We start from the raw sequence: 13,189 nt of genomic DNA on the forward strand, positions 1-13,189 counted from the left end.
TAGTACAAGTGTGTGTGTGTGTTTTCTCAGTCACCAGTAATGAAGCACTTTATGTCCAACAATAGGCTAATAATGTTAGATGTTAATTTGAAGGGCATCCTAATGTTCACAGTGCATCTAAATGTTCAGAAAACACTTTCCTGAGATTTACACTGTTTAATTTATAAGGTCAGCCCTGGGAAAGACAGTCCTGCAGTCCAATATGTGTTCACACTTGCAGTGAGTGTTTCTGGCTCTCTTGATGCTACCTGCGTGTTAATTTATTTTTGAGACAAGCAGACATTAGCTTTCTTCTAAACCTTGCACTCTCTCTCTCTCTCACACACACACACACACACACACACACACACACACACACAGATACAATTAGATACCAGATCACTTGGATGAGTGGCTTTTTTGGAAGAGGCTGAGGCCATTGCTTGAAAACCTGGCTGAAAAAAATAGAGATTCCATATGCTTTGGGTAAACTAAAAAATCTCCCAAGAAATAAAACTGAATAAAAATATTAGTGAATAATCTCAGTTTAGTTAATATTCAGTAATGAAAGTAAGCTCCAGAGGAAAGAGACTAGCCTTGTTTTGTTCACTGCTGTATCTGCACAAGTTAACATAATGCCAGGATGGGTGATAGGTGCTCAGTGAGTACATTTAAGTAAGCGAAATCCTTGTGAGATTTTGACTTCACGGTAGTTATGAATAAGTCAAAATCTCCACAGTGAATTTTAGTTTAACTTTTGACTATCGTATGATCTTGGAACCCTTCTGAGGACACACAAAATGTCAGTTGTCTGTGCATTTTGAATTTAAGTCAACCTCTCAGTATTTTATTAGATTTAAAAAGCTGAGCAGCACTCCTCTCTAGGCATTACAATACTCTTGCACTTATTTGTAAACCTAGTGTAGTTTGTGTGATCTCAGATCCTTCAGGGTGCTGAGTAGTTTATCTCTGATCTCTTTGAGTTCTTGTAGAAATAGTCAAAATTTGGAGATTTACAGTTTCAGGAGTCACAGCTCGGTGGGAAGTATAAAGAAACTCTATCAAAAGTTGAACAGTGGAGGATCCAGGGATGGGAAAGGAAATAGTCACCTGGATGTTGATAACTTGATCTGACATCAAAACATTTCCCCACAGTGCCACATTTTGAAGATAGCACAAGAGGACACATTTACCACATCACAATACTATCTTCCTAGTTAAATTTATGTTTATTTATATTATTCATGTTGGGAAACTTTTACCATAATCCTATTATTACTGTGGAATATTCTAACTTTTGAGTGCTTTGTATACAAGACTTACAGTGTAGTAAAAAGATAGCATAAAGGAAGAGCTGTACAATGTGTGAAATCGTGTAGCTATAACATAGCTACAGCTGAGAAGCAGAAGAGTCAATTTAAACCTATCAGAGAGAAACCTCAGTGTGGATTTCATTCCATGCACATTTTTCCAGAGACCCAGATTTAACCTGAGTTAAACTACCAACATTATCCAGTTAGCAAGTGTAACTTGGCCAGCTCTCCTTTCTTTGTTTCGTATTTACTTATGATGCCCCATAGTTCGCATCATGACAGAGATGTTATATTCCACTCATGAATTTGTTTCTCACACTCCATTTCTTTTATCATACACGATTTAATTGAACACTGTACCCATTCTCTAATTGACTACCATTCTCCTTGTCAACATTTTCAGTCTTACAACTTAATGTTTCTGGAGTATGCAGTAGGACTGTCTCCTTAAAAACAACTATCCTTGATAAAGGATACACACTTCTTAACGCTTTGTTAGACTTCCATGAATTAAGAGAACCTTCTGAAGCTTTCTCGTCACCTCCTTCACCAAAAGTGAGCTAAACCCAGACTGGGAGACACGAAGAGCAAGCATGCAATGTGAGGCTGTGTTGAGGACAAATGCTAACATTGATGCGGCCATTGATCAGGAGACTAAGACTTAAGACTGGCGTCACTGGCAGAGACAGAGTATTGAATCTGTGGGTTTCACTCTCAGCTGACACCTTGAAGGTCGCTAACGTGATTCTCCATCACTGCTTTCCTCTGGCTCCTGTCAAAAGTAAACACACATGAAAACAAATATATGTATGTTCATGTATGACTGAAGCATTGTGCTGTGCACCAGAAATTGACACAACATTGTAAACTGACTATACTTCATTAACACACACACACACACATACACACACACCACACACAAATTTATCTCTAGGACATTACTCCAGTTTTCACCCACAGTGTTACTGTATGAGCTCATCTTACAACAAGTCACCATATGGGCAGGGATAGAAATTGCTATAGGTGAAATCTGTAGAAAATGCAAATAATAGCTTTTGAACGTCAGATGCAGTATTTTTCATTTACAAAATAATAATAAATGTTTAAAGAGAAGAAAATTAGACTTACAAATTGATCAAGCTACATGAGACTGAATGACTAGAAATAATTCAAAAAAGAAACAAATAGCATTTTCTGAATGGACAATATAATTATTGAAATTTAAAACATATGGGTAGGTTAAATAACAGATTAGCAGATGATTGAGAGCAAATGAGCTAGTCAGAAGTTAAATCTGAAGATATTTGCCAGAATACCTAAGATAGGGGAAGGGGATAGAAAATATCAAAAGTGGATATTAAGGAATGGAAATACAGTAAGCTGTTCTGACATGCATCTAATCAGAGTCCCAGAAGAAAATAATGTTGAATGGAAAACAGGCAATCAATATTTGACGAGGTAGTGACAGAAGAGTTTTTAGAGCTGATGAAAGACATAAATGCACAGATACAAAAAGGGACAGCTTATACTAAGTAGGGTATGTAGATCTTCCTCACTTGTGATGGGTTTGTGTCCTGATAAACCCCTTGTAAATTGAAAGCAACCTGAATTTAAAAAATGCACTTAAAAGATCTAACCTACTGAACAGTATAGCTGCCATAGCCTAACTTAAATGTGCTCAGAACACTTAGCCTACAGTTGGACAAAATCGTCTAACACAAAGTCTATTTTATAATAAAGTATCAAATATAAGATGTAATCTGTTGAATACTGTACTGAAGTGAAAAATAGGATGGTTGCCTGGGTACAGACTGGTTGTAAATGTGTTGGTTATTTCCACTGGCCGGGAGCTGGAGCTACGTGCTTCAGCCCAGCATCATGAGAGAGTGTTATACTCTATATCCTGCATATTATTGGCCCAGGCGGAGATCCAAATTCCAAAATCAAAGTACAGTTTCTGCTAAATGCATATGGCTTTTGCATCATCCTGAAGTTGAAAAATTGTAAGTTGAACAATGGTAAGTTGAGGACCATCTTGATACAAATAAATTCAGTCATAGACACCTTGCAGTGAAGATTAAAATGCCAAGGCAGAGAGGTTCCTTAGAGCAGCTGGAGAGAAACAGCACAACTACTCAGAAAAGACAAATTAGGTGAACAACAGACCTTTTTATCAGCAACAATGAATTAATCATATTTTATGATTCCATGATCATGTTCCAGTTTTTATTTTTTGATAAACTTAGACATGAGTGTGTAAAAATGTGTGTAATACACATAACTTATAAATATTTGAATAAATGCTCGATCTTCCTTATAATTAAAGAACTACTTGAAATCAATAATATAATTATCCACTTGTCCAGAAAGTGGAAAAATGTACATATTTTTTGGTGTGTGATGATAAGAATCTGTTCAGAGATTTATGAATGCATTAAATTTTTTTAAACATTGTTTGAATATTTTAGACATAAAATATGTAACTCAGTCTAAAGGAAATAACATCAGGTACAGTAGTTGATCACATTAATGTAGCTGCTGCTCAATTTCTATCTTAAAAGGGCTCAGTAAAGGAGCGTGAACTGTGTGCTCTATAATTCTGAAGAATAGATTTAATAATAAGCACTTAGTTATCAACACATCTGAAAAAGCTAATTACACACTGCGTTAGTACAGAGTTTCTAAAAGGGTGAGTACTGTGATGGTTACATCTAGATTTGTATATTTTATGTGTCAAGTTCTTTTAAACAATACCTAATACATCAGTTCCCTGTGAAACCGTGAAATGGACATCATAGTTCAGGTTGAAAATTCCTATTGTGAGACAGAAAGTTACCCTGGTGTTAATAGTCCACCAAGAAAATAATGCACAATTGTACTACCCTTAGGTAATTTCAGATTTAATAGTCCTAAAGACTTTATACAAGAATGGTTATCAAGTCGTGGAATAAGATAAATCTTAGCCATGATTTCCATTTCATATTTGTTTATATAAGTAGTTTCCCATTTTTTGTATTTCATGGAAAGACGTTTCTTTCTGTTTTGAACATTTGGTAGGGATATCTTTCTTTTGAAAGTGAGTCCGAAGTCAAGATTTTTTCAGACATTAGTTTTGTTTTATCCTGACACTTGAAGGTGAAATCACCCCACACCCTTCTAAAAAATACCCAGTAACGCCAAATGTGTAAATGCTAATCAGATTATTTCAATTTGAAAATACAGGACCAGTGGATTGAATGTAATCTTATTCAGAATTCCAATTTTCCTTAGATTGTATTTTGTAGACTGTTCCTTTGCACTTGACTAAGGCTGAAAATTAAATTTTCAACTTTTAAAAGGTGATTGATCTGGTTATCCATTTATACATCTATAATTCCTTTTTTGTCTTTGTCTCTCAAATATTCTTCTCACCTGCTTTTCATTCCAACACTCGACAGTGTCACCAATCTCAGGTGCTGCACATGTAGACCTTTATGATAACAAAATATACATTACAAAAATGACTGACTTTATTACTTGTCACATCTGCGGACTGAATTTAAATTAAATCATTTCATTTGCTTCTCTTCTGTGACAGTTTGTATGTAGGTGTTTGATTTCATAATTACCAAAAAATACCTTTGAGGGTCTTAATTGACTAGGATTTATGATTTATTCATTTACTTTTATTAATATATTTTTTAAATTGAAATATAGTTGGTTACAATGTGTCAATTTCTGGTGCACAGAAGGAGAAAAACAAAGCATTGCTTACAGCTGACTCCACTGAGCTGTTATGAAAATAAAAATATAGAAATATTATCAGAGTAGAACAAAAGAGTAGCATCTTTTAGCTGATTTTTTTCTAGAATTTAGAAAAATTCAGTTCTTTATGAATTAGGAAAATAGTTTTTAATCTCTGCTAATGAATGAAATGCTACTGCTAAAGTAAAAGACCCCTGAGCATTGAAATATGGATGGATTTGAAATAAATGCTTTTTTATAGCACATGAAAATTCTGTTGAGTAAGATAAGATATAAAATGTCTTTTCTCAGAGGAATTTTAAGTCACTTGAATTAAGTATAATTTGGTTTTTTTTTTAGGCAGCTTGATTTAGCTTCCTCTGGAAGCAAAAAATGATTCTCTCTTTTATCAAAATTGATTTTGTTCATTGTCTGAAGTATTGCATCGGACAAACTGAAATTTTATATAAGTATGTCCCAAACATTGCATGGGACATACTTACACTAAAATATTATTTGTTTATTATTTCTGAAATTAAGAATGAACTGGGCATCCTGTATTTTATTTGACAACTATGCTAGGGAGATCTACAAAATGACATCTTTTTTTCCTCAGGTAGCATGAGGAAAATGTTTGCTCGAAGTTGGCAGCAGAGTATAGAATTTAAATTAATGCAAATATATTTGCAGTGTCGTTCAAATTGCTTTGGCTTAATGTAGCTAGAAGTTCTAGGATTTTTTAAATAATGAAGAGTTTATTCAGAGGACCACTCAAAATATACCATCTGCAAACTATCTATGTGTTTCTTAATATTTCTCTGCTGCTTTATGACTCTGCATATTAAGTCTAGCATCCCCAGAGTTGGGGTGGTTCATTCCTTTAGTTATTTAGCAGATATTTACTGTCTGAATGTTCTGGATGGCGGTGGAAGGGATATGGAGATGTGTGAGCTTTGATCTTGATTTTAAGACAATTACAATATAACTGTAAAGTAAGACATGCGTGGTTATTTACCGTGAGAGACTTTTAAGTGATGAAATAAATCTTTTTATGCCATCACTTAAATCAAAGGCCATTTTAATAAAAGGCAATGTGAAACAAATCCTCAGAGGACGCCAGAGTCTCAGAGCAGCTCAGAGGATGTTAGGTTTACTCTTGGGTTGAGTCATTTGGGAAGTCTTTATGGATGAGGTGGTAGTTAAGGTGGGTCTTGAGAAATGGAGGGACAATTCCCTGAACTTCTTTGAGGTTTTCATATTAATGCTGATACAATGAAATGCATTTAGTAGGTTAGAGCGGAGTCCAAACTAATGTGGTTTGTCAATGACTAAACTTTATTCTTCAGTAATGTTTCTTATACCAGGGATTAAAATAATGTTTTAATTTTGGGGGGGAGGACATGGCATTATGCTGGTCTTCTCAGTTATTGTTGAGAGGGTGACACAAGTCAGAGAATATGTCCAAATCATTTGAGAACTGATTCCTGAACCAGCTAGTAACATCACATTAACTACCAAACAGCATACATGCAAGAGGAAGCATGAACAAGAGCTAAAATACTACATCATGCCTCCATACTGTTTTATGGATTGACTTGTCTGTGCTTCACATTTTTATTTTATGAAGTAGGATGGAAATAGGTACCCTGTGTGGTTGTTGTAGGGTAATATATATAAATGGCCTAGCACTAAAGAATCCTGGAAGATGATTCCCAAACAATGAAATAAAAAAAGATGAATTACTGTTTTGGGATTGTGCTTAACAATGTCATGTTTATAGTTTTCGCCATAAAGCCGTTAGAGTTGACTCTCAGAGGTGGGAGTGTGTGCTTTAAGAGGGAAAACAATGTTGCTCATCATGAAGAATTCATTTGGGAATCTTCTATCACATACTGAGCACATATCCTGAGAGTTCATTCCTATCTAACTAATTAATAATCATCTCGAAGTTATTTCTGACCAGGGCTTCTTGGCTCTTGCTATGTAAGGTGTGGCCTGGGGACCGACACCATCAGCATCGTCTGGGAATTTGTAAAAAACAGAGAATATCAGGTACCACCCCAGACTTCGAGAATCTGAATCCGAATTTTAACAGGGTCCCCAGCTGATGCTTCTGCATGTTAGGGTGTGGGAAGAAGCATGGCTCTGGATGTTAGTAGAGGTGATTGAAAAGTATATTGCTCCCAGCTTTTGAAAGTAGAATCATATTGGCTTTTCAATGTATGTCCTATCATTTATTTGGCTGACATTGTAGGGAGAAAGAAGTCCTTCAGGTCTCCAGAGTATTATGCAGCAAATTGCCTTTTCTGCATCACCTAGTGATTTTCAGTGGCCTGGAAGATGGAGCCATTTAGCAGTTTACTGCTTAATTGTCAAGCTTTACTCTCTTTTCATTAATAGTAGTCACACTTGGAATCTTATGAGTCTGAATAACAAAGATGGTCAGGGCATTACCTGTGTTTGATTAGAGTCACAGGTAGGAGAGGATGTTTGAGTGTGTTCAGTAAGTTGTTCTGAACCATGGTATATCTACTAATGTAGTTTGTAACTGGTCTCTGCATGGGCGTCCCCTGAAGGGCTTGCTAAAAAGTCAGATTCTCCGGTTATGCACAGAAGATTCTGATCTTCAGTAGGGCAGCCCAGAGGCCTTGGAATCTGCATTGCTAAGAAACACCTTCTGTCCTGGGACTGCACGCAGCCAGTTTTGCAAACCACAGCATTAGTCAGTCTCATTTCTGTCAGTTAGAAGACCTTTCCTTTCCCCTCATGTTTTCATTTTTTATTCCCCTTGTTTTCATTTTTGATGTCATCAGTCATTTCACTTATTTTTGCATAAAGCTAAAAATTTAGGTAGTTGAGGATAGAAAAATAGAATATCAGCCTAGAAGGTAGAAGCCCTGTATTCTTGACTTGTTGTAGACTAAAGGGACAAGGCATTGTGTTTTCACTTTACTAATCTGTGAAATGGGCGTTCCACCTCCGTGGACTGTGAGATAATAGATGTGTGAGAGCTTTGAAGTCTTCAAAAGAAAAGGTGTGTGAGTTGAGCTGGTTATTGCCGCCTTGTTTCAATATCCTTCCTGTTAAACGTGTTTTTCGTTTCAGCGTAAAACCTGGTTCTCACTGAAAACTTAGCTCTGCAGTTTCTGCTTTTTGCTTTACATCCATCCTCACCGTTCTCTGCATTCGGACAGTCCTCCAGCATCTGTTACCATGGAAGGCTTTGCCTAGGTCAGTCAGAGTAAGAGTTCCTCTGTGGGGCAGGTCAGAACAGCTCTTGCCGAGACCTGTAAGGAATCAGAGTTGCCCAGTGGGACAGGAGCTCAGAACTAGAAGAACTTGGGAGCCCCAGACACCTTGTTTCAGAGTATACACTGTGATGAATTCATTGCCTGGGCAGGACATGCCCAGGACTCCTTGCATCCTTAGGAGGACATGCCAGCCAAATAATGGGTAAAGGCTGGGTGTGTTTGTCTTTATTTGGTGAAGGGATAGGCTGGCTCAGGGACATTTCTATATTACAGAGTAAGTAGACACTGAAGGCACATAATCTTAATTGCTGAGATGTATTACTGGATATATTATGATTCTAAACGGCCTGACTGAACACCTCTGAAGGATGAAACACAGAGAATGCCCTTTCTATCTTTGTTATTTAGGATTTTAAGATTCTAGATCTGACTCCTATTAATGAGCAGAGAGGAAGGCTTGACAATAAAGTAAACTGCGAAACTGCTCCATGTTTCAGACAATTGAACGCTACGAGGTGACGCAGAAAAGGCATAGAATATACTGTACTTGGTCCTGTCTTAAAACAAAGGATCTTCTAGGAAATAAACTTTGTTTTAAGAATGATGTCTGTCATGGTTAAGATACGTGGCGGAATGGAAAGGAACGATGCCAAAATGCCAGTTTGTAAGGTTCAGCTCCTTTGAACAAATACAGAACGCAGGTCCATACAGAAGAGGGGGAGATTTATTTAATTTTAGGATTTATATCAGTTAACCCATACTAGAGGCACTATTATTTTCATTCTGCAGGTTAGGAAATCGAAGCAGGTTCAGTAAATTATCCAGAGACACACACACAGTAAAATGCAGAGCCAAGATAAAAATATAGGCATCCTGGTTCTAGAGTCTTAACTCGTAAGTGGACTAAATTGCTCCTCCAATGAGAACTGTGGAGTCTGCAGTTTTAAAATAATTTTGTCATGTGGTACTCAAGAATTTTTTATTTCTTCTCTTGTATATTGACAAGTTTCTACTTGTTGCCCTATATTGTCTTTATTTCTTGAAATGACACTACTATAATTCTTTGGAATTTTGCTGTGTGGCGCTGTATAGATTCTTTTTTTTTTTTTTTTTTTTTTGCGTATTGGTACTTTCTCCTTCTTGTTGCTCTAGAATTAATTCTTTATTTCTCGAAATGACATCACTGTCATTCTTGGGAATGTTTGTAATACTTCGGGATTTTTTTTTTGTGCATGGGTAGAAGTAGCAGTGGCGATTTTATAGTCTTAATTTCCAGGCAGGATCGCATCACAGACTTCAAGCAGAGACACCACCATGTCAGGGAAACCATAAAGTCACTGCCACGGTGGGCAGTGAGCTCATTAGAACTGTCTTGGGGTGAAGATCGACCAGAGCTTCTGAATGTGCTTCCTAAAGGTTGTTTGTTTATGCTTAATTTTCATGACTGAGTAGATTATGTGGTGTATCTTCATTCGGGTATTTCCTGGGTATGTTTTGAGCTTTAACCATTTTGATAAATCCATTTTTATCTGATCGAGCTCCATAAAGCTAACAATTTGGGGGTACAATTTTGAGTTTAAGAGTTTATCTCCCATTGGATTATACTCAAATATAGTTATGGTTGGAAGGTTCTCTGAATGAGGTTTCCAGAGTTTCTAAATCCTAGATTTTGAGTCCTGCCTATCATCCCCTGTGATCTTAATTCTGCTTTGGGTTTTGTGGTCTTGACTTTGGTGGCAGGATTTTAACTCATCATCCTATTTTTATTCTCCTTAAGAGTTAGGCTTCTTTCATGTGAGAACAATTCTTTTTAATATTGTGTTCTTATGGTCCATTCATCATCAAATTATTTATAATTTATTGCACTTCCTTTTGTTTTATCTCTACTACTCAAGAAAAAAAGGAGAAAAGATTGAAAACAATCTCCTGTAAAAAGTAAAAGTTAAATATCCTGTTTATTCAACCAAATGTAAGCCCTTAATGATAAGAAGATAATCATCTAGTGAATTAAGTACTCTCAACAAATATTGGCTGAGATTTTGTTACATGTCTTAATACCTTTGAATCTGGCTTCGATGAAATAGGAACAGTCTTTTGGGTTTTCAGCCATCTGACAGGTCTCATAAGGGAATGATGTCATCCAATACAGAAACTGTTACAGCCCCAAAGTGATTAATGCACACATTTAACTATGCTACTGCTTATGACCGTGCAGTTCCTTCCCTTTTCCTTTGAAGATATCTGCCTCCTTACCATGGTCTGCAAAGCTCTAGGTGACCCTCCAGCTTGTTGATTGTTATGCTTCCTCTTGTTTATCCCTCTCAGGCATCAATGGCTTCTTTCAGTATCTCAGAATTACTAGAATGTGTTGCCCTTTCCCCTTCCTCCTCCTCCAACGAGGATGGCTCCTTTTCATCCTTTGCTTTGATCCCTCAGAAAGGTCTTCCTGACGACCTTAAGCAGCCCTTCCTCCCCATTACCAGCCCATCCATTTCATTCTTAGCACATATCACTCTTTGTCCTTGCATATTTATTTATAGTCTAATGTGAAGCTGGTTGTTCCTGACTAGACTGCAAACACCAGGTGGACAAGGACTAGGTGCCTTGTATTCACCAATGTGTACCCAGTGCCTGGCAAAGTAATATTGTGATGATTATCTACAAATTACGTATAGGAGTGCCTATTTTGCAGAAGCTTTAAGCAATAGCTCTCAAAACTTCTTTTGCTAGTTTAAGTTGGTAACTCCTAACACATGATACCAGTGGCGTAGCAAGTGTTTCACGTGGTTATTTAATTAGACAGCCATGCAGGGTTTTTTTTACAGTTAAAGAAAGTATGCCTTATTCCAAGTTATCTGTGTATCTTTCCGGTATGCCTTTTAGGATACAGTGCCTCTGTTCTTTGTTAATCAAACATTTGTCTTAACTTAACAGTTAACTGTTCTGTCTTTAACAGCAGGAGATGCTATGAAATCCAACAATAAGGTCTCCTTTTTTTTAATGCCTTATAAAAAGAAGACACACATAAACACACATTCACACACACTCTCTGAATGTATCTATCTGTGCAGCACCTACCATGCTGCTTGGCAGCCAACGTACACTTAATTTGGTGGAAGCGCGTTAAGTCCTTACAGATAGAAAAATTTTGTTTAAAAAAGTCTTAAACTTCTGTTATGTAGTCTTCACTAGATTATGTAGATCAGTCAACCATAGTTTATTGATTAAATGGATTTAAATTTTATGATAGAAAAGAACATTGCAATCAGGTAGAATTTATCTTAATATATGTAAAAGCTGTACAAAGCACTTCAGCATTAGATACATATGTATATTTATAGTGATAAAAATCTCAGTTTAGTTTAAATAAACAGAAAAAGTCCATTGATCAAATCAGGTGTAAAAACATATGAATATCTATTAAGGGATATAGAATTGATGATTATCCAGTCACGGTAAAGTGAACAGAGCAGGTCCTTCAATAATAAAGCAAACCAACCAGTTTTAAATGTGAATTGGCTGGAGTGTGTGCACGTGTAAGTGTATATGTGTGTGCATACCCTGGTTGTTGCTATTACGGGAATATTGCATTCCTTACAGAGAACTCAAGATGCCAGTTAATTACATGCCAATTTCTGGGTGTTGAGAATATTGTGTTTCGTTCTACCGATTACATTACATGAGATAAAATTCAGGTGCTTAAAGACTATTTTTTTTTTAAGCCCTTTCGAATGCAAGATTTCTAGTGACGGGTTTCTTCTTCTGCAGGAGAGCACACAGCTGCTACAAATGCCGTCAGTGCAGTTTTACATCTGCCGAGACTCAGTCACTACTGGAGCACTTCAACACCGTTCACTGCCAGGAGCAGGACAGCACTACAGCCAACGGCGAGGAGGACGGCCACGCCGTGTCCACCATCAAGGAGGAGCCCAAAATTGACCTCAAGGTCTACAGTCTGCTCAGTCCAGACTCTAAAATGGGAGAGCCAGTGTCTGAGAGCGTGGTGAAGAGGGAGAAGCTGGAAGAGAAGGACGGGCCGAAAGAAAAAGCTTGGGCTGAGAGTTCAAGCGATGACCTTCGCAGCGTGACTTGGAGAGGGGCAGACATCCTCCGGGGCAGTCCGTCCTATACTCAAGCAAGCCTGGGGCTTCTGACCCCCGTGTCCGGCGCCCAAGAGCAGACAAAGACTCTAAGGGATAGCCCCAACGTGGAAGCCGCCCATCTGGCCCGCCCGATTTATGGCTTGGCTGTGGAGACCAAGGGATTCCTGCAGGGGGTGCCAGCGAGCGGAGAGAAGGCCGGCGCCCACGCCCAGCCGTATCCTGCATCCGGAGAAAACAAGTCCAAGGATGAATCCCAGTCTCTGTTACGGGTAGGAAGGTTTAATTTTTAAATGATTCATATATCTTGAAGGGGAAACGGGGGAACACACATTCTCTCGGGTTAGGATCATGTCTTACCAAGTGCAACTCAGTGATCTGTATCGATCCGGGATTTGTAAGTAATAAGGCCGAAATGGTGGAGAGCAGCTTGTGTGCGTTTGTGTGCATACACGCGACATATACGTGATCGAGTGGGTAGAAGTCACTTGTTTGTCACTGCTCTTTGCTCCGACTGAATGTTTGTTAATCATCCCTGGTGGCTATGCAAAACAACGAGGCCGCTTTTGGAGAAGGGCTGTTCAGAATCCCAGAAGGATGCACATCTGTTACATTAAAGTAACTAAGTGACTTAAATTTTAAGGTGGTGTGGCAGAGTCTATGGTTAATAGGGAAATTAGCAGAGATGTAAATCGCTAAGACTGCAAAGCCCTCGGTGAGCTGTTAATAAAGAAAAGTCGTGTTTTTTGCAAACCTACAGCGTAATTATGTACGAATGAATGACAGTGTTTATTGTTTACTTGCCAAGAGGAGGGGAAAAAAT

At 37.7% G+C, this 13,189-nt stretch overlaps 1 protein-coding gene across 6 annotated transcripts in view; it reads left to right on the forward strand.

The window, feature by feature from the left end:
• TRPS1 (transcriptional repressor GATA binding 1) overlaps positions 1-13,189 on the forward strand; it is a 240,334-nt gene that overhangs the window by 59,922 nt on the left and 167,223 nt on the right. For all 6 annotated transcript variants that reach the window (XM_032467862.1, XM_032467864.1, XM_032467865.1 and 3 more), the window contains one exon: positions 12,035-12,638. In XM_032467862.1, the coding sequence (XP_032323753.1) occupies positions 12,035-12,638 (604 nt within the window). The remainder of the gene's footprint in view (positions 1-12,034; positions 12,639-13,189) is intronic.

The sequence above is a fragment of the Camelus ferus genome, chromosome 25, assembly GCF_009834535.1.
Source record: "Camelus ferus isolate YT-003-E chromosome 25, BCGSAC_Cfer_1.0, whole genome shotgun sequence".
Classification (NCBI taxonomy): domain Eukaryota; kingdom Metazoa; phylum Chordata; class Mammalia; order Artiodactyla; family Camelidae; genus Camelus; species Camelus ferus.